General features: G+C 40.6%; 1 protein-coding gene across 1 annotated transcript in view; it reads right to left on the minus strand.

Moving 5' to 3' along the window:
- CDH9 (cadherin 9) overlaps positions 1–27,270 on the minus strand; it is a 178,262-nt gene that overhangs the window by 30,957 nt on the left and 120,035 nt on the right. The window contains exons 4-7 of the mRNA XM_042465310.1: positions 19,301–19,420; positions 17,557–17,724; positions 10,614–10,801; positions 4,925–5,178 (exon numbers count right to left, since the gene is read on the minus strand). Of these exons, the coding sequence (XP_042321244.1) occupies positions 4,925–5,178; positions 10,614–10,801; positions 17,557–17,724; positions 19,301–19,420 (730 nt within the window). The remainder of the gene's footprint in view (positions 1–4,924; positions 5,179–10,613; positions 10,802–17,556; positions 17,725–19,300; positions 19,421–27,270) is intronic.

A 27,270-nucleotide genomic window follows, 5' to 3' on the forward strand; every position in this document is an offset into this window, starting at 1 on the left:
AATAATAATAATAATAATAATAATAATAATAATAATAATAATAATAATAATAATAATAATTTGTTTATACCTGCTCGTCAGCCAAAAGGCTATCAGAGCGGCTTACAAATTGTTAATTAGACAAAACAATTAATAATTAATGTTAATAAGATAAAAACAATTCAATTTTAAACCACAATTAAAATAATTACATCAAAATAACATGTTGAAAACTATATACAATTGTTGAAAAGCATATCAAAGTTGTTTTTGTATTTTTAAAATAAAAATAAAAATAAAGCACTTTTCCCTCCCAAAGGAAGCTTTCCGGCAAGCAATTACCTATTTAAAAGCTTGCTTAAACAGAAAAGTCTTTGCCTGGCAATGTGGGAGGGAGGCTTTAAAACAAAAACATTTAAAAACATAAACAAAGAAATCCTGGATGATATAGAAGGGTTTTTGAGTTCATTTTCAGTCCAGCCTTCAACACTGATTTTGTGAACAGCACCCTTGATTTTAAGAGCACACATTTAGAAAATGCATATTTATATGTATGTTATAAAATGATTTCCTTTTGTCCGCCCCTTTTGCGGGGAGAAGGTCATAGATATCTATCAGTGTTGATATTTCTAAACTTTTCTCTTGACAGTTCTACTGAATTAAGATAATTTTATGTAGTATTGTTTTGATATGCATGTGATTTGTGTATATACAAACTTTCCAGTGATGTTGTAAAGGAATGCAAGTGCTGAGATGTTGAATTTGCAAATGTCAAAAGAGAAAAAAAGGAGCTGAAAATCAAGATATACTGCCCCCATAGAGCAATTGTTTTATTTCCATATGCTTTTCAGCAAGCATTTGTACACCTTCAAGCATGTGAAAATATCATATCTATGTGTACCGCTGTTAGTGACAATATTGTCAGTGTTGCCATTAGGTGTCAGAAGTGTACTAGAAAAATTACTACTGATTACAAATGTATCAAACCAACACAAGAACAATATGTTTTAATGCCCTATACATAATTCTGAACAGTAAACATGGAAGAATTCTAAATATTTTGTTGCCTAGGAAGTCCATAGGCTTGTATGCTATTTTCTGCTGTCCTAATCTATTTTCCACACTTCTTGTGAAGGTAAGAGATAAGAACAGTAACAGGGTAGAAAGAAAGTCCTGGGTAAGTAGATACCATTTTTTCTTGTTACAGAATGGACTGGACCACCACCTTCAATTTGATAAAATGTTCATATTCAGTTAACTGCTAAAATGTCAGGTATCTCATAAGGCTCCTTTTTAGCCAATGATTTGCCTGGATCATGGAGTGATGTGGATTTGGGGGAGCTTCAGTAACACAGTAGTGTTCATTTGTATGTTTGAAAGATTCTTGCAACACTGTGTCATGACATCAAAAATATCTGTAAGTGTATGACATAATGGTGACATTCACTATTTCTGAGCATGTGTGTTTTGGCTTGCTGCACCCTTGAAACCATCCAAATAAACAGTGTTGTCTATCAGATTCTGATCCATAGTCTGTTCTGCTATATTGATACAACCAGATCAATGGATTCAGTATTAAACATTGCATACCCTTCTCTCCCCAAATCCAGTACCAAATGCATTCCTCATTATTTATTCACAGAGAACAAGAGACAAATCATCCACCCTTAGTTTGTTTCACATTGGCTCAGAAATAAGTAGTCTCTCTTCATATTGGGAAGGAAGAGGGTTAATTTACAAAAACAGCCTGAGGTTTTGCTTTATCTAAACTGGGGGCTTGTTCTGTGCAAAATGTGTGTACTTCACTGATTTCCACAGAAAACAGCACTTTTCCTGCACAGAAAATATTCCCTGTTCAGAAAAACCTGTTCCCTTTATAAAACCACTATGTGTGAATTTTGTGCAGAATAAGTCCCAAATTTAAAATACAGTTTGAAAATTGGATGGTTTTGAAAGATTTTCTTAAAGTAGAAAGAGAATTGCAAAAAAATCTTGTTCCTTCCTCTGAGAAGAAAATTAATGAAGAAAACACTGGGCTGTCCCTAAACTCTATCTTCTTTTGTCCGCTTTCTCTCCATCATAGAGAGTCACTTAGGTAATATCACTCTTCAAAGCAGATGGCCTTCCTCAGATCTTTAATGGTTTCATTATACAGTGGACCCCTGTTATACGCTGGGGTTTGGTTCCAAGATCCCCCATGGATAACAAAATCTGTGTATGATCAAGTCTCATTAAATATAATGACATAGCAAAATGGTGTCCCTTATAAAAAATGGAAAATGAAGGTTTGATATTTTGAACATTTTCAAACTGTGGATGCTTGAATCTGTGTATTAAAAACCCATGGATAAGAAAGGCTGACTGCACTACATTTTATGGTTGTGTCTTTTTTCAACCCCCTTATTCAGTTTAATGGATTAATGTGAATAAATTCTTTGTGGGGGTATCCAAAGGTTCATCTACAGGAACAGGTATCGGCATCCTCACAAGTGACTTTCATGTTACAGGCACAAAAGGCAACTAGGCTTGTATATGTTGCCCAGTTTATAAAAGACAGTTTTGCAGGGATATAAAAGGTTCCAACTGATATTCTCCTCATTATAGAAAACTGTTAAGGGTCAGATATATTTGGCTGCCCCCTAACTGAAAATGCTTTATTCCACTAGTCTCTGACTGGGGTAAACGTGAAAGTCTTCTACAACTCATACCCTTATTTCACCGGCTGTAGGTCATTGTGCCACAGAACTGTCCCTGGATTGTCCATAATAGCAGACTTACACACTGGGCCAAAACCTGTGTGGTGGCACAGTATTGTTTGAAAAGACTAGGTAGGCCCACACTGCATCAACATGATTGGCCAGTCCCCTGTTCTCAGAGTCACCACCACCATTGTTACACCCACAGGAACTCTGTGGACAGGCTGCATGGCATGCACCCACTTTTCCTAAGGTTGGACTTGCCCATGTGACCAATGAGAAGAAAAAGTAGATGGGCCCCTATCCCCCACCATGTTTTGGGGGTTCCTCCAGCCTCTCTTTCTCATTGATCACATGGGAGCATGAGAGAAGCAGTGGTACACCAAGTGGCCCATCCAAAAAGCTCCTGAAGATATAGTAATATCAGTGGTGGCTCCAGGGACAGGGCATCTCCTTTTCCTGTGCTGCTTAATGTGAGGAAGGGGAATGGTGTGACATCTGGTATGAATAGAAGGCTGACCTGATTCAGGCCTGATCCAGCTGTTTGCTCACCACAAAGCCCTGCACTAACCCTAGGGTGTCAGGGTAACACTGGGGTTTCTTGTGACTTTGCAGTAAATTTGGGTTAATGGGGAAGACCCTTGGTATCTAACCAGAAATTGCCATACTTAGTATGATCAGGTAGCACCAGCACTGGGTGGAAATGGGGGAGCTTCACTCATGTAGGCAGGGCCTCAAACTTAATCCAAATCAAAAGAGAATTCTAATAAGTGTTCATTTTTTAAAAGGTGAGTGCTACCTGCCCAACAGTTCTATATCTAGATAGATAAGTGGACTTGCCACTGCAGGAATAACAAATTCACTCTCGATTTTATTTCTGCTCCTCCCACAGCTCATTTGGCTTGAATTGTTCTGCTGGTGCTGAACGTCCAAGGTTCAAAGCTACTGCTGGAGGAACATCAGTAAAATCAAGAATGAATTCACAGTTCTTGTATCACCAGATCCACTGACTGCCTTTCCATGCTAGAATCCAGTGACTTTCAATGGTGTCTGTGGAATCCATGTAAGCACAACTGAATAAACTATAACATCAAAAGTAATACTTATGAATTAACTTTTTTCATCACAGTCCTAATTCTAGTATATGTCTTGGAGAGGTCTTCCAAATATAGCACATGCTGTGTATACTGGAATATGGGACCAAAAGATACATTAGATCTTAAACACACAAGTATGCATGTTCAGTTACCTCATCACATTCTGATTGTTTTTGCATATTATTGTTTGGTCTGCAGCAAAGACATTGAACCTCCGGTTTCTCCTTGATCACTGTGAACACTAAAACCAGCATATAAATCATATTAATGGTGATAATTTTTGGACCTTATTTATTCTCTCTCTCTCTCTCCAGGCAAGTGGAAGTTCAGAACTGGAATCTTGTGGATCTCAACCTTACCTCTAAGCCATGCCAACTTTTGCAACACTATAGTAATTTTCAAAGAAGTAGTCATGTTAGTCTTAGGCAGTATAAAAGGAAAAAGGGAAGGAAAGGGGGAAAGAATTCTAGCAACACTTTAAAATCAATTGGTTTTTATTTTAGCAAGAGCTTTCGTGGATATAAACCCACTTTTTCAAATGCAGTAAAGATGGATATGAAGATTTATAAACCATATGTACACTGTTGTGGGAGTGGAATGCAATGTAATAAGATCCAGAAAGGTGCAGATATTTCTTTAAATTTCTCTTCTCCTATATTTTCAAAGGGCTGCATGAGGTGACACAGGTATTTAATAGCTTTACAGTGGCCAGTTAGTGTTGATGGGTGCAAGCAATACATCTGCTTACCAAATGATAGTTTCCTTGGGTTCAAAACCTTCTGAAAGAGAATTGATTTTGTTCCATGTGCAGTAGTGACGACGTATGTATATACATGTAGTGTGGCATGGAACCACTGTAAAGATCTAAAAGGCTTATATCACTAAGTATGGCCAGTGTTTAGAGGTCTTATTGTCCAAATGTCTGAGAAAAGGTTTTGAGTAATAGCTAGTGATTAAATGCAAATAAAGTTTGTAATTCAAACTGTATTGCTGTACAGGTCAACAGGAATGTATCCAAATGATAATATTTGAACAATAATTTAATTATTTTTTTAACCAGTGAAATTTGATGTAAATCCTGTTTTGTAAGATTTGTGCAAAGGACATTCACTTATAATGCATTTTTCATGTTGTTTGTGGAAGGGAACTTACTTTATTATGTTCCTTGCAGCATCTGGATCTTGAGCTATCACTTGTCCAATGATACTTCCTTCCTTGGCATCTTCATCTACTTCTATTAAGTTTGAAGGTATGCTAAATACTGGTGGTTCATCTATGTCTTCTACATAAACTTTAACCAAAGCTGAGTCCTTAAATGGTCCCAAGTAGAAAAAACGTGGGTCAGGATGAGTATTGGCTGCTTCCACTTTTAAGATATAAAGATTCTTCTTTTCAAAATCTAATTGCTTGCATCCAAATATGATAGCAAAAAAATAAAAGAAGAAAAAATAGAGAAAGTTACAAAGAAAAACAAGCACATTTCATAAGAATAAAGAAACAACATAAGCATTACTGGAAACCATTTACTGTAGGCTCAGACTGCAGTGTCAAATAAATCTTCTCTTAGTGATTTCAGTGAGGCTTACTTCTAAGTAGACATGCAAAAGGTTGCATTATTAATCTTTTTTCCTGTTCCTTGGTTGTTATCTTTCCTGAGTCTTAGCATGTACCTATCTTCCAAGAGCACTTTTTGAAAGGTGCAGAAAAGTATGGAGGGATGATCTTGATTCTCCTTGAGGTCTTCCTTTCAAAATCCTACAGTATTTTTCTGGAAGAAATGTATAATGTTCCTTGTTTGTAGGTGCAGGATACACATGTGGCATTTTACCACACTTTAATTCATACTGCGTTTTATTACACACAGATAATTTAAAATGCTTTTGAACAGCAAGGCAAAAGAGAAGTTTTATACAATTACTAATAAACAAAACTTGGTTTCTCTCTTTTTGCGTGTTTAATTGTGTGTGTTTAATTTCTCTTCCATTTTTGCTACAAAGAATCAAACCAATATACATGAGTTTCCCCTTCCCCTACCTCATTTTATATTCACAACAACTATAAGCTTATGAAGAAAGTTAGGCAGACAGTGGGTGGTGTCACACAGCGCTTCTCTGGCGCTGTGTCCAGACGATGCAGCACCAAAGGAGTACCAAAAAGCCTTGACATTGGTGACTATGAGCCTCTACAGACCATCCCAAAAGGCTGGTCTGTGGGTGGAGTCATGGCGTAGCGTCTGTATGCTCGATGCCGTGACCCCACCCCATGATGTAATTTTGGCATGTGCCATGATGACACCACTCTGGCACTGCATCTACATGATGTAGTGCCAAAAGGGCATAATCACGCTGCACTGTGGCGGATATGGCGCCCTTTAGAGGATGCAAAAAGGAGCTGCATTTTGCCACTTCTTTTTGCATCCTTTTTGCATCCTCTGAAGGCTGAATCTTCTAAAGCCCGGATCAGGGCCTTGAGAGAGAAAAGAGAGAATAACCAAAAGTAATTCATTGAGTAGGAAGTTGAATCTGAGTTTCAATATTTTTCACCATTTTTCAGCTGATGTTCCAAATCCTCATTCCTTTGTTAAAATCAAAAAACTCTCAAAGAGGCTTGTATTGTTTCCATATCCTAGCACATTTCAGCAAAAACTGGAAAATGTAACTCTTATATTCTCTCAGTTCCCAGAGTTCTGGGAGTAGTAGTCCAAAAAAGCAAATTTCCTAGGCTCTGAATCTGAGATATCTCTTTTTAGTGGTTTCAAGTTTGCAAAAGGGAAACTTTGCAGCCTAAAGGCCCATCTCAGCTAGACTGTGGTAAAACTAAAACTATTGGTTGATATATGAGGAAGTCATAATGCCACAGGTTGCAAACTAATGGCAAACAATGCTCCATTATCAGGGAGAAGTTGGTGAACTATGAGTGGATCAAGTTTCAAATATTTATCTTTTAGAGAAAAATATTCTCTAATTTGGATTATCCTATGTGAATCAGTGATGTCCGAGTACATCTCTTGTATGCATTTATCATACTGTGCTTCCTGCTAAAAAGTGCTAAACTCATATAAAAGTCCTATATTTAACTTCAGAATAAATCAATGGAATCAATGTGGTTTATTTCCAAGTGAGTGGGTTTAGGAATTGCAGCCTTAATTGCTACAGTGAGGAATTCAGAAATAATAAAGGTTCTGAGGCTGATTTTTCAACCATTTAACATTGTGTACTTTGGGGTGTTAGAAGGTGGATATGTTGTCCATCAATCAATACTAATAATTTTTTCATCAGATTGCTCAAACATGCTACATTTTGCATGCACCATTAGATGCAATCCTCATCCCACAGAAATCAATGGCTAAATTGCTGTTGATCTGAGTGAACCAGAATTATACCTGTGCTGAACAAAGTAGTTCTGGAACAATTAGTATAAAATATAGGTGATCAAGAAATTGCTGTCATTTGTGATCAGTCTTTCTACCTTTAGAATGCTCTTTTATAAATAAATCTGAACTCAGAATTTTTATTTTTATTTTGTTTTTTATAAAAAGCATATATTGGCTCCAAAGCCATTTTTTTTTTTTTTAGAGAGACCTATGGATCAAGATGAATGAAAAAAATCTTAATATCAGCTTATATTTTCCTAAAACCTGGAAGTGATTCTTCTGGATGACCTGAGGATGGAACTATATAGCCAAATCCTACTGATAGTCCCTACTTGAGAGAACCTTTTGAATTGCATAATTGTTGACACACAATTCAGCAAGTGATTCAGTGGGCCTACTTTAATTGGGATTACCAAGCAATTTCAGACTGAAATGTTCCAAGTTCAGAGATGACACTAAAACTATAATTTAGTATGATGTGGAAACCTTTTTTGGCTCATGTAATCTCCCTGTCTTCTGCTCCTCTGGTAAGCCATGGTTCCATTTAGAAGAAATTATTCCTTTCCTTTTCCTTTTCTGCTCAATTTTGCCTTTTTGTATCTTTTGATTCCTTTCTCCCAATGAGTCCATCCACCACAAGGAACTACAGGTGTCACTTATGTTTTTGAATCCTGATCAGGGAGGGGATTAAAAGAGGTTAAAGTTGGCATTTGCAAGGTGAAGATAACAGCAGATGAGAGAAGGATTGAAGAACAACTTGTCTCTACACATCATACTTTGAAATGCTATTGTCTGTCTTCATATTGATGTTAAAAAAGAAAGATGGAGTAATGTGAACGGGCTATTTGTGTAGCATTTAGTGTCAAACAACACAATATGCTTAACTGCTAAACTGTAGCTCATATTTAAACGAAGTGCTCCCTCACGTGGTCTGTTTGTTATAACATGGGACTGTCTTCTCACCTATATATTTTGCATTTGGTGTGCTTTGTTGAGTGATTGGGAAGGTTAACATAGGATTTGGGTGGATTTTCATTAGAACATATATTTAGCTTAAAGTTCTATATTATTTATAGATTTTACTTTATCAAAAAGAGGGTAGTAGAAGGGTATATGAAGAAAAATTAAGAATGTTAACAGGGACTCTGTCAAAGCAATAACAATTTTATTTTAAAAATAAATAAAGCCAAGATCCAATGTGGTGGTTCCAGTGTTAGATTTTAACCCTAATTTATTGACTAATCACACCCTGTTAATGGAATCCAGAACCAGGAAAGGGTGATCCACTTTCCCTCCCAACTGATCCCCCATTTGGATTCAAAACATGTCCCAAAGGGCTGGAAAAATATCTGGTGCAGGTTTTCAGGCAGTGTGGGGAAAGCCCTGTCAAGTTAGGGGTTAGGTGCTATCATTGTTATTGAATTTAAGGCTAAGTGACTCTGGTTTATCCTTATTATTATAGTTGTTAATTACCAAACATCTAAATAACTTGATATATAAAGAAATGTGAGGTCACTTTGTGCTTTCGTACTAAACAAAGATATTAACAGCTGCTTTATGCCTTAAATTCTTGGTCTTGCACAATGCTTCCTCTTTAATTAGCAACCAGATGTCAGTATAAGTGGAAGACCTATGTAATGGATGGTGGTTTCCATGTCAATGGGTCGGTGAATGCAATCCAGGTTTTAGTCCAAACATTTTAAAGGAACTCTCTAAGGTTCGGAAGTTATTTTGGGGATAGAATTCAGGGCCCAGGATAACACTATTAAAATTTGGGCTGAAATCTAGAGTAGATTCACAGGCTCATTGACATCGATGCCACCATCCACCAATGGAGATCATCCCACCCTCACTTAGAGTCTGGCAAGCAAAGAAACAATAGAAAAAAGGAGAGAGATCATTTCCTCTCCCAAAATCTGAGATAAAATGTTCAGATTCATAAAACACAATGGTGTTCTACTCTACAGTACTCAATGTTTTAGAGGACAAAGAGGAAATTAGACATAAAAATCAGAAGAATTAAAAAAAGGGAAAGGACAAAAGAGGATAACTGACCAGGCTAGACAAAGCCTATGACCTTTTCCCATTTTGTTTTTGTTTTGTTTTATCTTATTTTGTTTTAGTTTTGAGGAACCTAGTTCATTTGAAGGATATGTTCTGATTGGAAGGTATCTATACAGTGGAGACAAGAGGCTCCTGGGGTTCCTATCATGTCCTTATAATGATGCCCTACTGACTCTATATGTGAATCAGGACTCAGAGTTCTGGTGGTATGAAAGAGATGATCTAACATCGTGATCTCCATACTTTTTACCTAAGATAAGATAAGTTGCCAAGATAAGACTGGGTTCCTAGATCAGTTTCAAAATTTCAATCTGGAGATCTTCATCATCACAGGAGGAAAACCACCCCACTCCTTGCAATATGCACTGAATTTCATTCTCACTGTGAACACATACATGGTAATGGTGCTTAATATGTTTCTTTTGCCACCTGCTTTCACTATGGAGAGATATGTATGGATTTGCCTTCTGGCACATAAATTGGTTTTCACTCTTTTAAAAGATAATCTCTGAGGAGATGCCATCTGCTTGCTAGGTCCATCATGAGAGAACTCTAAAGCAGATGCCCTGAGCCAGTAAATCCTTGCAGGGATTCTAATTTGCCTACAGAATTTCTTGGCCTGCAGATGTTTCCCTATTTTTCACAGCAGAGAGGACAGCTGATATACATGCATGAAGGACACAGGAATGAAGGTTCTCTAAAATGGTCATGGTTGTTTAGATCCTACCAAAATAACAAATTGAGCTTTGGGATCTATATTGTTCTGATATGATTAGTTCATTTTTGACTGGCTCATTTTTATTCCAAATACTCACTGAAAGAAGAGCTGCAAGATCAAACTGAAATTCCTAGTGTATTCTTTTCAAGGTCCCTCACCCACTCACCCACCCACTGCTGGTTGACTAAGTTCTGGTGGTAGGGAAAGCTTCATTAGAAGACCAAGGACTGTCTATATAAAATGCTCATTAGAAGCTGAGGGTCCTCAAAATCTTGCATTCTGGACAACATATAATTGTTTGGCTGCTTTCAGACTTCTCAAATAAAAGGGCAGAATCCATCTGGTGTGCCAGTTTATGATGGGTTCCCACCTTCTTTATATCCTCAGCAAGGTTTTCATACCCATCCTTCAAAAGTGATCATATAGACAGTTTTGAGTGCATCTGACAGGCCAGAGACACTGAGAATGTCTCTTTAGGTAAAATGATATGCTCAAAAAAATAAAACAAAATACCACAAGGTTTGAACAGTTAACAGTTACCTGGCTAGGAAAGAGAAGAACAGGCCTAATATGGTAGCTTCTCTGTTGCTGACCCTCCCACAAAACTTTCTCCTCCCTCCTGCCTGACAAAGAAATCTAAGACCTGAAATGCTAAGTCCAATAAAAGAAAAGGAGGAGAAATAAACCTTTTTGACAGTTATAATCCCTTCCTGTGTGTCCTTGTCAGTGATGATATCAAACATGTCTGATCCATCGCCGGCAGCAATGCTGTACTCAATCTCAGCATTTTCACCCACATCGGGGTCATTGGCTTTTATTCTTCCAAGTGAAGTCCCAAGCAGTGCAGACTCCAGAGAGGTGAACTGATAGGTGCCTGAGAAATAAAACAGCACCACAAGCAACTGTGTGAGTCTCTATGACGATTTAAAAAGAAATAAAAAAGTATCCAGGAGAAACAACAGAAATGGCTTCTTAGTTGTTTTGTGCACTGAACTCTTTAAAGAAAAATACTTTGACTCACCAGTAAATTTGAAAACCGAGTATCTGTCAAATAAAGACTGAAGAAAAGAAAAGAAAAAAAGATACTGATAGTTCAAAGTCCCCTTAGAACAGCTTTCCTCATGCACCTTTAGCCCTTCAAATGTAAACAATAGTATTTCTGCAGTAGTTATGACCTTAACTGTCTAGTGCCATAAATGGTCTCTCTCTGTGTGTGCCATCATATCTGGGAAAGATTAAAATCATGATTTGCTTTTCTTTCATTTATATAACCTTGGAAACTCTTAGGAATAGAATTGCCACTGAATCTGGCCTGAAGCAAACTTTGAGCTGACATTGGAAGGCTGTGTTCAGGCAAGAGATCTGTTGGAATTTTCAAAGAATGTTTAAAAGAATTTACATGAGAGCAGCTGAATGGATTGATAGTTTGGGGACTGTCTCACTGTTTGAGGAAAAGCAAAAGATTCATCTAATCTACCATTTTTGTGTGTTTAGTTTATGTTCAGTACAATGCAAAACTAGTCTTACAAAGAAGCAATGGGATAATTCTTTTCAATCTATGTGGGCTCTAACTGAAACTAGCATACTATTTTTCCCCTCTAAAATCTGTATTCTTTTTGGCTATAAAGAATTTTTTTGTCATTTTCTTCAGTTCTTTCCAAGGAATTGAAACATTCCAAAGAACTGAAACATCCATCCATTCTAGTTTGCCCAAACCTGCCCATGCTTGCCTCCTTTCATTTTCATAAGAGCTCTACATATGCAAAGTGAAAAACTAATGGTTCCAGTGTCACAGAGACAGTGAATCTGGTCAGGGTTTAAAACTGAACAAAGACTTTGGGATCATCTACATGGGCCAAATAAATCAGTTTCCTCCTGTCCTCACACTGACCTTTCCACACTGCACAGGTCTAGATCCCTGATTTGAATGTGGACTGTCTTCACGATGTGAAGCCAGTTCCACACCAAATCTGGCCCATCCCTCCCTTAGACTGCTTTAAAACAATTCACCTTTTCTTCTGGATTTTGCAGTCTCTGTAGCAACACTGGACAACTGACTACAGACGTGTCCCAATGAAATCCCTGTAGCAACACTGGACAACTGAGTACAGAGACATCCTACTGTATCACCTGGTGCCATCACTGCTGGTGCAAATCATTCCCTCTGAGGTCACAAAGAGGCAGGCAGCCATATGATCAACACTGGGTTCTGTGTTTCAGACCTCAGAGTGAGTGACTTTTGCCAGTGGTGGCGGCACCAGGTGTTCCAGCAGAAACATGAAAGAATGCGTTGGGTGAGTATGGGACAGCTCTGGGACCAGAATGGGACAACTCTGGAACCCTAGTATCTCCACCAAAAAGTTTATCACACACCTTTCCCCCCCATTATGGGAACTGGAGGGGGACGCTTGGGGATGTGCACGACCTGGAAAAAATGGATTTTATCACACAGCAAATTGTCCTCAAAAGGGCCCCATTCTGTCCCCCGGTGCCAAGCCCTCAGTGCTGAGGGGCGCCATTTTCCTCAATCAGAAGACTTCTGACCAGAACATTTAATGCTCCTCAGCACTGAAAGGAGATGGCTTGGCTCCAGGGGACGAAACGGGGCCCTTTTGAGGACAATTTGCTGTGCGATAAAATCCATTTTTTCCAGGTCACATGCGGCCCCGAGTGTCCCCTTCCAGTTCCTATAATGTGGAAAAAAAGGTGTGTGATAAACTTCCAAGACCCCACTTCCTGGTGGTGTGTACCGAGCCAATGTTTTTAAGATTAAGTTTTATGATTAAAAGTGGGACAGATTTACATTCACGTGTGAATTAGTAGCAGCCACTTCGTAAGACACCACATTGCACATTTTTAATGCTAAAAGTCTATGCACACATGCCTGGCAATATGGTCTGCTGAATAATGCTTCATAATTTATTTCAGGATACTATGGCGCATTACACACCGCCATAAGGGACGTCCTTAGGATGTCCCATTTTGAAAAAGGGGTGTCTCTTCCAGACGCCCCTACTCCTATTTTGAACGGAGTTCGTAACAAATGGCGGCGGCCGTTCCACATGGCTGCCACCATATCGATGTAGCAGATGATCTGCGTCCGCACATCATGCCCCGGAAGTGACACCACGAGTGTGTCTCTTCCGGGGAGCAAGAAAGAGCGTGATTTTCGCGCTCCTTCTTTGCTGCATCCAGTGCGTCCGCACATCATGCCCCGGAAGTGACACCACGAGTGTGTCTCTTCCGGGGAGCAAGAAGGAGTGTGATTTTCGCGCTCCTTCTTTGCTGCATCCAGGAACCACGCTGTTTGGCTGCTGCGGTTCCCGGATACAGCAACCGGCGACGGCAGCAGACCGCTGCATTTCGGCGGTCTGTAACCCACCTATGTTAGGACTAATGGCTGTTCCCATACCAAGCAGGTCACCAGACTACTTGAAATACCCCTGATTTTTGAGGCCCACAAAAGAATAAGAACCAACATTCTGCTGCAGGTACTTTACCAGTAAAAATCAGAGGTGTAATGGCAATAATGGGGTTCTGGACCCATGTGACACATGACACTGTGGGGGAAGGGCCACCATTGATGGTCTCCATGGAGGGCAACCAGAGGGCTTTGCATCAGGTATGGTATACCTGGACTGCTATGCAAGGGGAAGGCTGGGGTTAGAGACAAACGGTCTATCCACTCCTCTATGTGCCTCTTTGTATGAATGGATTCACAAGGAGCAGAGTGGGGAGATTATAAGAGTTTAAGTGTACCTGTTGGAACCCTTTTGGTGTAAGATAGAGCTCTGGAATTGCCTCCCTAGGGTCCTAGAGCCTGAGGGATGGGGGAAAGGAATCTATTCTTGAGGTGGACCTGAGGTTTTTGTTCTCACTTTTGTTCTGTGGCTTGGTTAGAAGCACCTTGGGTTTGTCTTCCAATAGAAGATTGGCAGAAGAGGAACCAAGTTATTGGATTGCCACTGGGGTCAGGTGTATTGCCCAAGGGAAGGCTGAAGAGGTAGTCAAGGGATGACACCTGAGCTCAGCTAAAGCCACAGCAGATTTCCCTGCCCATGCTTCTTCCAGGATCAGCATGACATAAATAGATTCCAAGTCAATGAAGTGGTCCTTAGTTAATTCAGCTCCCTGTATCTAGTCTCGTTATTCCATGGTGGGTCATCAAAAGTAATTTTCCCTTAAGGCACATGCTCCCTATGTGTGTGTTTTTTAACAAGTAGTTTAGCACTTTCAGGAAGATCCAGGGACCATGAGTCTATTCATAAAAGAGCCACACAGGAAACATACAAGTGCAAGGAGTGACACTTGTACTGGGAATGCAACACTTGGGACAAAATGAGCAACCCCAGTACAGCAGAACTTCAAGGCAATAGAAAGGGGCAGGAAGTACACATTCCTGTATGTTGCCCACATCTGTTGTAGATTATACTGAACTACAAATACTAATGGTTTGCAGTGGTATAAAGTAGCTTCCTATGTTCCTATAATCCACTCACACATCTGAGGGGCTGTGTCAAGGTTCTGACACTGGGAATTAATCAAACTTGTACTCACTTTGATGGATAGCTAATAGTGACTGGCATGACTACACAGAATGTGTATTCATGCCAGTCATGCCAGTCACCATTAGCTATCCATCAGAGTCAGTACAAGTTTGATTAATTTCCAATGTCTGAACCTTGACACAGCCCCTCAGATGTGTGAGTGGATTCTATGTAGTTCTCTGTTTTTCTACCTGATACTGGAGTTTTGAAGTGAGAATTTTCCTATGGGTATAAGTGAGCAGGGAAAAATGCAAAATGTCCCTTTATATAGACTTAGACAATCATGGAGTTGGTGCAAAGGCACTGGTTTGTACTGTTTTCACTCTTGAATAGTCACTAAAATGTATTGTTGTGTGCCTTCAGGTCATTTGCAACTTATGGTGACCTTAATGGGAACCTATCATGGGGTTTTCTTAGCAAGATTTGTTCAGAGGAGGTTTGTCATTGCTTTCTCCTGAGGCTGAGAATGTGTGACTTTCCCAAAGTCACCCAGTGGGTTTCATGGTCAAGCTGGGAATCAAACTCTGATCTCCAGAGTTATAATCTAATATCCAAACCACTACACCATACTGGCTCCCACTCACTAAAGTAGCTCCCTTTCTTATTTCTTTTTGTTTTCATTTAACAAATGTTGCAGTAAGATAGGCCTTGATTTTTTCCCCTTGCATTATGAAGAATGAAGTGTTACACTGAAATATTAAAATGATGGACTATAACAGTTAAAATTGCCTCCCAGAGGTTCTATTTCTATTTAGTGTTGCCTCATGGGGGTGGGTAGGAAGAATAAACCAAAACAAACATAAAACAGTTCCAGATAAAATAGCATGTAAGGGAGAAGGAAATATTATTTCTTATTTGCTGTTTTTCCTACCTCCTCTGTTCAGGGAGAGTTTTCTTTTTACAGAGTGGAAGTGTTTGTTTGTTTATTTGTTTGTTTGATTTAATTTAAATAACATTTACTTTAAACATCCCTAGCCAGATTTCTATTATATCAGTCTATAATTGTACTTGTTGCTTAATGCAGTGCACTCATATACAGGTCTACTCAGATGTAAACCCCAGTGAATTCATTTAGTTATATGTGTGCATAAATGTACAGCCAAAGTACCCTTTCAGGCACAAGAAGGAAGCTTCACAAGAAATCAAAAGGTGGAGGAGGAGGAAGAGGAGGAAAAATAGCTGTTGTTCAAAGGTATATTTCCTGAATTGCATCTGCACCAAAAACCTAATTAAACTTGTGCTCCCATAACCAATAAACAAAAGCAATACCATATAATCACAACTCAAAGCCTGAATTTCAATTGGCAAGCGACAACACTGAAACAGCTTTAAATCAATGTTGGCAAATGTGTATTGGCATTAAAGAAATGTCAATGTAGTAAGAAGGCACTTTTTTTTTTTTAAAAAAAGTCTTTCTTAAAGTATTTTCACTTAAACGAAAATAAGGTATTTGATGTAAATTATGTTATGCCAATTCTGCAAAAGTGCTGGACCAAGATAACAGTGTTTGGGGAAAAGGCCCTTTAGGGGGAGATGTGGAGCTAAATCTGCATCTGCATTAGCACACAAGGTACAATTACCTGCTTTCTGCATACTGAAAATGGTTAAGAGAAAAAGTCTAATGTCAGCAGTGTGGTCCTTGAAAGATGAAATGGGCATTTACAGTGTAACTGCAGAGATACATAAATTGTATTTCTCACTATAAATCTAGCTTGCTCCATTGTGTAGAAGTTGTACTTCCTCTTCCTGCATCTATTTGACGGCTGTGAAATGCATTCTGCAAATAGCTAATGTCCAGTCACAATGCATTATGCTACACTGTTTTTCTTCATCACTCCCTCTCTCATACATATACATTATACTTGAGAACTGTTTCCTTCAGCCAGATGGAGAAATAGGTGTGCAGATCTGCTGAGTTACTGACCTCAGTTTTACTGTCCATTGTTGTGCCTGTTCTTATATGTTTAACAGAAATATATTCCTAATGGCAGCCAGTGTGGTGTAGTGGTTTGAGTGTTGGATTATGGCTCTGGAGATCAAAGTTCAATTCCCCACTCAAGCATAAAAACTCACTGGATGATTATAGTTTTTTGTGGGGTTTTCAGGCTATGAGGCTATGCTCTAGAAGAGTTTATTCTTGACGTTTCACCAGCAGCTATGGCTGGCTTCTTCAGAGAATGCTGGAATGGAAGAGAGTGGGGTATATATACTGTTGGTTGTGAGGAGGTGATTTGCATGTCAATCTGTGCATTATTCTGTTATTGAATGGCATGCCAACAACTATCAAGTCAGAATGCACAGGGAAGCCATTGAAATCCATAAACACCTGGACAATTTCGGCAGAAAAGAAGAAATTCTTAAGATAAACCAAGTTTGGCTACCAGTACTGAAAAACACCAAAATCAAGACTCAACAAATGCAAATGAAAACCACCCAGGGTGAGGGGGATTCCTAGCAGACAGTGGATCATTAAGTAAATGGACAGCCTATAGGGATTCTACTGATTCTACTGATTCTACAGAAAAGGAATTCTACTGATTTCTCCTCACTGCCAAACAGTTTCCCCACCTGAACAGTATGAGGGAGTCTCTGTTGTGATGTTTGTATTCTCAAGACTTGTTTTCTTGTATTACAATATTTCAACATCCACATCAAAGCTCCCTTGTTGGAAGCATGTGAAGATTTATGACTCAGGTACTATGGAACCCCTACTCCAGTTAGTATCTAGGCACATGGCTATTTCAAGACATGCACTTGGACTCAAGGCATACACATTAACTTATCTGACCCTGATCAAAGAAGAGGATCATATGGCACTGACGGAAGCTGTTACCATTGACAGGTCTTGCTGGATCTCCCAGAGTCCTAGTCCAAGACTTAAATCACTACACTGGCTTTCAGGTCTGCCTGTGAAATGTGGAAATGGGTAAGCCACATGAAACAATAATTCTTATCCATTTTCTTTTCCCAGTTGGCACTCAGTTGGTTTATTGCTCCTTGGTTTATTGCATTTATATCCCAGATGGTGAATGTTGAGCTATTGAGTTTAAAGAGGCTTTTTGAAGTATTAAGTGCTTCATACTCTGGGGGAATCGAGGTGGATTGTCATTGACGTCAGTCAGCGTGATGTTCACTGTAGTGGTTCCTGATAATCCGCCCATCTGGCCTCCCATGTCTTTTGCCTGGATGACCACTTGGTACTGCTCTCTGTTTTCTCTGCTCATGTCTGGCAAAGCAGTCTTGATGATGCCTTGTAGAAAAGAGGAGGTGGGAAATTAAAAATCAGGCAAATAGGAGATTGTGGGGAAAGCATGAAAGATAATATTAAAATTGATTTGCATCAGATATATTGTACCAGTTAATTCAGAGCAAATAAAATTAAGAGTGTACACACTGAAATAAGGTTTTCAATTCATTAGCAGTTTAATATTACAAAAAGGACAAAAGAAAGAAAGAAAGAAAGAAAGGGAGGGAGGGAGGGAGGGAGGGAGGGAGGGAGGGAGGGAGGGAGCATAAAGCTCTTATTACTCAGTGTTTTTTTATTATGGCATTACATCAATGAAATTATTCCTCTGGGAAAAAGGGCTATATTTTTCATACTGAAAGCATGGGGTTAAGCCCTTTATTTGGCAGCTAGTTTTTCATTAATGATATAACAAACAGGAGCTTACAAGCCTCTCCAAAAATGTAGTCGTGACTGAATCTTATATGCAGAAAAATAAAGTGGTGGAATATACTGTTATTTCAGATCGTAGATAGGGGGCCACCTTTAAATAGATAGCTGTACATATATTGTAAACTACCATATCGGTGAGAAATCTCTTCTAAAGCTTCTCTCTCACCTCCTCTCTCTATCCAATAACTACTCTGTTGACTACATATAAGAATGGGCAGGGGGAAAGCACTGAAAATAAACTTCCCATCACCTGAAGTCTGAAGTAGAAGAGTCCACTCAACCATTTAAAGATTATATTATAGTGGGACCACAGTATCCATGGATTTGCCATTCGCTTATTTGAGCATCCGTGGATTTGACCATCCATGCATGACAAACCCACATTGTCCCCAATGGTGGTGCAGCTGTGTGCATGTGCCACCATTGGGGACAATGTGCCATGCACGGATGGTCAAATCCATGAATGCTCAAATATGGGAATGACAAGTCCATGGATACTGAGGTCCCACTATTAGACTGAAATCCTCCCCCTCCCTCTCTCTTCCTTTCTTCTTTCCTTCTCTTCTTCCTTCCTGTCTCTGCCCTCCCTCCTCCTCTAAGGCTTCTGCCTCAGTTTGGCTATGGGAGCTGAAGCTGGAGCCCCATCAGCCAGCGGGAACTGGGGCCAGCACCAGGCCTTGGGTCTCAGAGCCCTCCCCCTACCAGGCCCAGCAACCAGGACACAGCCTCTAGGCTCCAAGATCCAAGTCCTGGCCTAGGCCCTGGCTCTGGCTCCCTTCAGCTGATGGAGCTACAAGTTCGCTTTGGGAGCAATGCAGAGGTGGAGGCTGGAGCCTCATTGACTGAAGGGAGCCAGAGCCAGAGCTGAAAACATATTATTGCCCCCATTTTTTTTTTTTTTACAAAAAATCACAATCCTATGGAACATGCCAGAAGAAACACAATGTGTTGTTTTTATATAGTTTTCTCACCATGCTAAAGGTTCACAAAGCTTGATTTGCCCCAGGATGCCTCACAGCATGTCATACAATTAATAATTTTTAAAAAGAGTGTGGAAATGTGGTTTTTTTTTGGGGGGGGGGTCAAAATTCTTTTAGTTAAGGAAAACAGGACATCACAATAATAATACTAAGTCAATAAACATTCTTACCTGTTTCTGGATCCACTGAGAAGTATGGCTGGCCCTGGAGGATGCTATATACAACTTTGGCACTGTTGCCATAGTTGGCATCATCAGCATCTGTAGCTGTCACTTGAATAACAGAAGTGCCTGAGTAGGAGCAAAATAGCAACAACAAGAACAACAATCCACAATATGAAATGAGATGAAGCTGTACTGGTGGAAATATATTAGCAGGCTGATCTGTTAACCATGAAAATTTAATGAAACCTTCTCATGTATTATTACAACAATTATTTGAAATGCAATGCACAACATGAACCCTAAAGCTAACTAACAATCATCAAAAAGGGAAAAAAAATCCTTCATTATTATGCTTCTATAGAAGTAAATGGAAGCAGAAGACTAGAATCATGTTAGTTGGCAATACCATTACACCAGCATATGCAATGGTGGAAGGAAGGAAGAGGTCACAGAAGCAGCAACTGTGAAATAAGGTTTTGGAGTAGGATTCTTTCCTTGCCAACACTGTGTGATCCCAGAAAAAGCACAACAACAAATATAGTGCACTAACTTCACTAAATGGGATGTGGGATGGATTGGCTAGAAAGCTGGGTTTCGACTGGAAAAACCTAAATTCAAATCCCTCCATTGAGTGTCTTGGTTCAGTCACTATTCCTCAGTATAAGGTTGCTGTAAAAAATAAATTGAGGGAGAAACTTCATGTATGATGTTTAAGAAACTGGCAGAAGAGGAGGAATTGTTACAGATGGATGTATTATTATTATTATTGCCACAAGTGACAAAAGTTGATAGAATTTTAGTCTGTAGTAAAATTCAATACAGATATACAGTAGTTCAATCGAGGCTCAATCTGTCCAAATTGAAAATGAACAGCTATTTGGGGATGGATAAATGAAATATGGGATTGGCTTTCAGAAGAAGAAGCAAGAAGTATTTGATATAAGTTGTAACATTTAGAAAGCAATATGAAGTCAGCTCCAAGCATCCTCCTCATCCTGCCCATTACCCAGACTCCAGCTTTGCCTGTTTATGTACCAGTTCACTAACCTTTTCTTTTCACTTCAACAAAGAAACAGTTGAGGATGGGAGGAATGGGCTAGTGATATCTTGTGATATGTGAGCAAGAAGCTTCTCCACAGTAACACAAATCTTCCTGGATGTGGGACATGTTTTGATGTGCTAAACACATTCTATGTGACCTGAATGAAGTATTCAGAAGCAATGCAGGATCACAAAGAAAAGTGAAGTCATTTTGACTCTCCTCTTTTTTTCTGTACCACAGTGTTCTTCCCTCCATTTTATATGTTTATTCCTGCTCTCTCTTTGTCTCTCCCTCCCTCCCTCCCTCCGTCCCACACACACAAACATACACACAACGCACAGGAGGTAGAGAAATATACACATGTTGCTATATGGCATTTGGACTTAAATTGTTCTTTCTAGAGCCTGAATAGACAGGCCAAAATAAAGCTGCTTCAGGTCACTTTGGTATGCTGATTAAATGACACATACATCTTAAGAGGCCAGAAGCTGTGCCAAAACTGGCTTTGGTGCGGTTTCCGGCCTTTTAGGATGCATGTATCATTTAAACAGCATAGCTCCAAAGTAGGGTTGCCATATCCCACCAGCAGGCGGGACTGTCCCAGTTTTTGCGGTACTGATATGGTACCGTCCCAGTTGCCGCCAATTCCCGGATTTGGGCCCAGCCGTCTGGCCTGCTGATGCGGCCGGCCACCCTCCTCCTCCTCCTCCACCTCTGCCCCCTCCTCTACCTCCGCCTCTGTGCAGCCACACCACCCAAGACAGTTGCCTGTGGCCAGCAGGTTTGGGGGTCAAAATCATGGATTTTGATATGACCCATGGATACGCTGAAGGTCAAACACTGGGGCATGTTACAAAAGATCTAAAGGGGGAAACAAAGCACCACTTCTCTCCTTCCTTCTCCCTCTTTGGACCTCTCCCAAGTGTCACGTTCTCAGCATGGAAAATGGGGAAAACAAACCTTGTCTCTCTCTTTCCTCCTCCTCCCTTTACCACCAGCATTTCCAAGGCTCATGGTTTGCAAAATGGGTACAAACCTCTCTCTCTCTCTCTTCCTTTCGTCGCCAGCATTTTCAAGGTTCATGGCTTGCAAAACAGGTTACAACCCCCCCCTCTCTATCTCCTTCACCACCAGCATTTCCAAGGCTCATGGCTTGAAAAACCAGGTACAAGCCTTAGGAGACACACACACTCTCTCTCTCTCTCTCTCTCTCTCCCCCTTGCATCAACAGATGTTTGTTAGCTCTGTCTATGATGGAAGACTGAGGGAAGGAAGGCTAAGGGAAGGCTGAGGCTGGAACAAGCTTGTTTTCTGCTGCTCCAGAGACCAGAACACAGAAAAAACTCCAGGCAAAGAGATTCCGGCTCAACATGAGGAGGAACTTCTTGACATAAAAGCTGTTCAATGGTGGAACACACTCTCTCGGAGTATGGTGGAGCCTCCTTCTTTGGAGGTCGTTAAGCAGAGGCTGGATAGCCATCTGTTGGGGATGCTTTGATGGAGAGTTCCTGCATGGCAGGGGGCTGGACTGGATGGCCCTTGTGGTCTTTTTCAACTATATGATTCTATGATAAGACAGAGAGAGATAGGACAGTGTGTGGGGACTCAAACAGGTGGTAAACTCTCTCTCTCCTTTGTCTCAGTAGCTGCTTGTTTGCTCTGGCTATGAAGAAAGGCTGAGAGATAACATACACACAGAGGAAAGTGCATGAGGACTCAAACAGGGAGGTAAACTCTCTCTCTCTCTCTCCATCGCCCTTGTCACAGCAGCTGTTTGTTATCCCTGGGTAGAAAGGAAGGGTGGGCACTTCTTTTAGGAACTTTATAAGCAGTATTAACTTATTGCCTTGTATATAAGTCGACCCATGCTTTTGGAATCCATTTTGAGGCATAGATTTCTGGACTTATAGATGAGTAGATGTGGTATCTCTTATCTCAAGAGAGAAGCAACAAGTACTGCAATGGGTTACAGAAGAAATTAATTTCCTAATACTGCAATCAGTAATGGCAACTGCTTACTCAGCAAATGTGGTCATGAGTAATGGGAACAAATTACTTTCCTTTCTCTGACTGTAGAACTATAGTTTCAATGTACAGCAGGCATTAACAAATCTGGAACAAAATTTGTGATTCTGCAATTGGTGAGGATAACCTATGACCTAATCATGGTGACCTATTTTTTTGGTTGTAACAATACTATCTCAGATTCCAGGAAGAAATGAGTAGCTATGAAATACACAAAACATCGAGTACAAAGAATGAGTTCTGAAACATATTTTGTAGGCAGGGTTTTCTACCTGACTGTTATAACTTTATAACTGTAAGGGAAAAGACTGTAAGGAGTAAAATGTCACCAGTTAAGGGCATGTTATATAATTTGGCTTATAAATCAAACAAAGTTGCTTGCCAAGAAGAATTTTAAGTGCTTCATGCATATTTAATCCATTGGGACCTACAAATGCCTAAGAGTGGGTGCATCTGTATTTGAGACTTGGCGCAAACTCTTGGTAATTTGCTTTCCAACCACTTCTCTAAATTATATTTTTACTTGCTCCAGCTGAATGACTACCTTTTATATGTCTAAGATCAACAGTATCATATTTTTGTGTAATAAAAAATTAAAAAAAAATAAGATCAACAGTGTGATACATCAGTTTTAGCTACATGGATGCTCTGCTGACAGGGAACATAGGCTGTGATTAGTGGCCTTGAGTGCAAGAACAATAATCACTGTTGTTGCATGTTAGCAACAAGTGATGGTTGGTCTATAACAGACTACATGAGAAGAAAAAGCATTGAACAAGACATAATTGCTCCACAACATAGAGTTCTTCCTCATGAGGGACATTTTGCTTTGTTTTCCTGAAGAACAATATTTCTCAGGTCATCTGTACGGACAAAAGTTCCCTCCTTCCTCCTCCACCTTTTCTTGGCAGGAAGGCCAAATGATGCGGGGCCCAATCCCCAAGTCTGACATGTATAGTCCAGAAGATAACAACAACAACAACAACAACAACAATAATAATAACAATGGTTATTTATAATGCCCTTCCCACCAAAGGGGAAAACATCAAACATATGTAAGCAAAAAAAAATAAAAATGCTAAAATGTCCAGCCCATTCAGCACCAAACCCAGGGTATGCCCTCTCCTAAAAATGATTTTTTTAAAAAATAAAGCTTCCTGAAAGATCTGGGACTCTTCAATTTGATACTTGGCAGATTTTCAAAATGTATCCCACTTTGCTGCCTAGTACCACCATTGATGCTGTGTATTGCATACTCTGAGATCAGAACAAGGTGATCAAGGTTGGGCACTTTATTCTGACCTCAATGGGTGGCACAGCAGGGGCATGTCGAAACAGCCACCTTGCATTGGAATGGAGGGCCAAGGGTAAAAAGGGAGTTTTGAGCAGCTCTGGGTTTGCTCCTGGAGTATCCTGCCCTGTGCAAACAAGACTCAAGTTTCTCACTTGTACTTTTAAATAGTGAACATCACTACAAAATTTCTAGAAACTAACTAGACAGTTCAAACAATGCTAGCCAAAACCACTGGGGCAGGATGATGCCCAATCCTGCCAGACCAGATGCAGATACAGAGGGTCCAGCTCAATCCCATAGTAAAGAGCCTTTATACCAGGTTAAATTATTTCTGGTTTTACAGAGTTTCCTAAAAAACCCATGGTCGAACCTGACTATTTTCACCACTATCACTGGCACTCCTTATTTACTAGCTATCATTTTCATTCAGAAGCCCCGCTGTGACCATGAAGATTATCGCACTGCGTTCTGAAAACGTTCCTATCATCACGTGATGAAAACGGTCCTGGAACGGATATTACTGCATTAGCAATCTAGAATGTGATCAGAACGTGATCAGAACTGCATTTTACCGCACAGCAATTCCTTTTTCTTGAAACCGTTCCGAGAACATATTCCACCAAGGCCGAGAGTAATCCATTCTCTCATTCCTCCGTCTCCTGATTGGCTGAAAGAATGACAGGCAGGGAGGCAGGAAGGCAGGCAGGCGAGCGACTGCAGTGAGGGAAGGTGTGTGTGTGTGAGAGAGGGGGGAAAGAAGGAGGGAGGGAGGGAGGGGAGGGAAGAAGGAGGGATCGGGAGGAGCCTTCCAAGTTGCATCCCAAACCTCCTTTGCAAGACTGGGAAGAAGGAGGAGCTCCATGCAGGTCTCATCAAGTCGAAGGAAAGCAAGTTGCTAGGGAGGGACTGGGCCAAGGGCAGAGCCTCGGCAGCCATAGCAGCTCTTTAAACCGGTTAGAAAAGAAGAGTCCTCTGCTGTCATCCCAATTCCCCTTTTTGGCTGCTTGTCACCCTTTTGCCTCCTGTGTGTGTGCGCATGTAATGTGTGCCTTCATTGAATCATAGAATCATAGAGTTGGAAGAGACCACAAGGGCCATCCAGTCCAACCCCATTCTGCCATGCAGGAAATCATAATCAAAGCATCCCCAACAGATGGCCATCCAGCCTCTGTTTAAAGACCTCCAAGGAGGGAGACTCCACTACACTCTGAGGGAGTTTGTTCCACTGTCCAACAGCCCTTACTGTCAGGAAGTTCCTCCTAATGTTCAGGTGGAATCTCTTTTCCTGGAGCTTGCATCCATTGCTCTGGGTCCTAGTCTCTGGAGCAGCAGAAAACAAGCTTGCTCCCTTCTCAATATGACATCCCTTCAAATATTTAAACAGGGCTATCATATCACCTCTTAATCTTCTCTTCTCCAGGCTAAACATCCCCAGCTCCCTAAGTCGTTCCTTGTAGGGCATGGTTTCCAGACCTTTCACCATTTTAGTCACCCTCCTCTGGGCATGCTCCAGTTTCTCAATGTCCTTTTTGAATTGTGGTGCCCAGAACTGGACACAATATTCCAGGTGGGGCCTGTGAGCTTCCCTCCCCGCTTTAATTCTTGTCTGGCTCTTTGCTATGGAATTCTGGGAGTTGTTTGCTTGCTTTTGTGTGGTGCTCCAAACAGAGGAGCTTTTGTGGGTTCCTTCCTGGAGGGAAGGAGGAGAAGGTCCTGGGCATCCCTGCCATCCCTGTTTCCTGCAGGCTGCCAGCACAGGAGCCCCGCTGGACATGACACCAGAGCCCCCCCCCCCCCCCCCGCAGAAGCAGCCAGCCCCTCTCCCTCTTGCTCTCTGCTCTGGCCCCGTTTCCCTCTCTCTTTCTCTCTCTTTCCCTCCTTTCCTCTTCTCTCCCTTGTCCCAACTTTCCTCCCTTCCCTTCCTCCTTCTTTCCCCCCTCACACACACACACACACACCTTCCCTCACTGCAGTCGCTCGCCTGCCTGCCTCCCTGCCTGTCATTCTTTCAGCCAATCAGGAGACGGAGGAATGAGAGAACGGATTTGAGAACGGATAAGAATACCGCACACACCTCTGTTGGAACGTCCTCATCATGTTTCAGCTTGCTGGCAACACATTCAATCTGTACCCTCCTGGAACACATTTGGAACACATTTAAACGTTCTGAGAACCCGATTGGAACACATACGTGCGGTATACTCAAATGTGTTCCATTCTCATCACGTGATGAGAACGTTCTCAGAACCCAGTGCGATAATCTTCCATGTCTAACATGGAAACGGGATGCCAGGCAGTGCCCATGTGGCCACATTCTCATTTCCATGTCAGACCTGGTGACTGGAGGTTCTGAGTGAAAGTGACAGTACAGCAAAGTAAGAAATGTGTACTGGTTGTGAGTCCCAGGTCGGTGAAGGGACAGGTGTGTGAATAATAATAATAATAATAATAATAATAATAATAATAATAATAAAATTTATTTATATCCCGCCTCTCTACAAAATGCAATCGGGGTGGCTTACAAGATTAAAATATACAGTCCAAACCTTCAACCCACCCCCCTTAAAATACAATTAAACAATGTAGAATTTAAAACATAAATCATATTTTGAAACAATACAATAACTGTGGTGAAGTCATAGGTCGGCAATTAGATTTTCCTTCTAAACACCCACCAGTTCCCATGCTGACCCAGGGACCAATCTGGCTGAGCACTGGGACCAGGATAGCATGGTCTGAGCCAATGCTAGTCTGGCCCATTTGGTCAGCCCCTAAAAGAATCTCTTTACATTGTGAAGATTACAAAGCATATTTTATCCCATAAGACATCACGAAACTGGGGGATAGTTTATGTAGGAAGAAATAGAAAATGGCTATGTGCCTTTCAAGAAGTAACTGGCACCTAGACATTTTTAATTCTATCAATCAATCAATCAATCTTTATTAATGCTTAAGCCAAAGGCCATTCGCATGATACAATATAAAACCAATGACAGCAATTCAGAATTATAAAATATTCCATCAAATAACATCCAAATTTAATACATAATATACTTCCAGTCCAACTGGGCATATTCGGGGGTCCCCCTCGCGAATCTCTTCGTAAGCAAGTGCTCACTACAAATCAGGGGCATTTTAACCCGAATGCCCTCTTGGAGAAATTTGGGTTTAACATGAAGACGCCTGCTGTCAATCAAGCGAACGTCATAGGTGACATTTGCAGCACTCATTGGGGCATTGGAAGTGTGCTTCCCCACTCCTTTTTTTTAAAGAGCCAGGCACAAAATGCACCAAAATGTGCACATTTTGCAAATTTAAAAACCTCTTGTGTGTGTGTGTATGTGTGTGTGTTGTGGGCATTTGGGTCAGTGCAGGTTATGATTTGCCCTTGGCCCCATTTTCAACCCCCAAAATGCAAGCTAATGCATCCTGTATCCCCCCTCCATGCCACCCCAGAATGCCTCTTACACATGTACTAATAATAATAAAAATAACAATAATAAATTCCTCACCTGAATTTGCCAGAAAAGGATGCGATTATCATGCATTCTTTTTTGCTTTTAAAAGCAATTCAGGGTTACCCCTGAATTCCTTAGAGACAGTAGCAAAAGCATT

This window comes from Sceloporus undulatus, chromosome 4, assembly GCF_019175285.1.
Source record: "Sceloporus undulatus isolate JIND9_A2432 ecotype Alabama chromosome 4, SceUnd_v1.1, whole genome shotgun sequence".
NCBI classification, from domain to species: Eukaryota; Metazoa; Chordata; class Lepidosauria; order Squamata; family Phrynosomatidae; genus Sceloporus; species Sceloporus undulatus.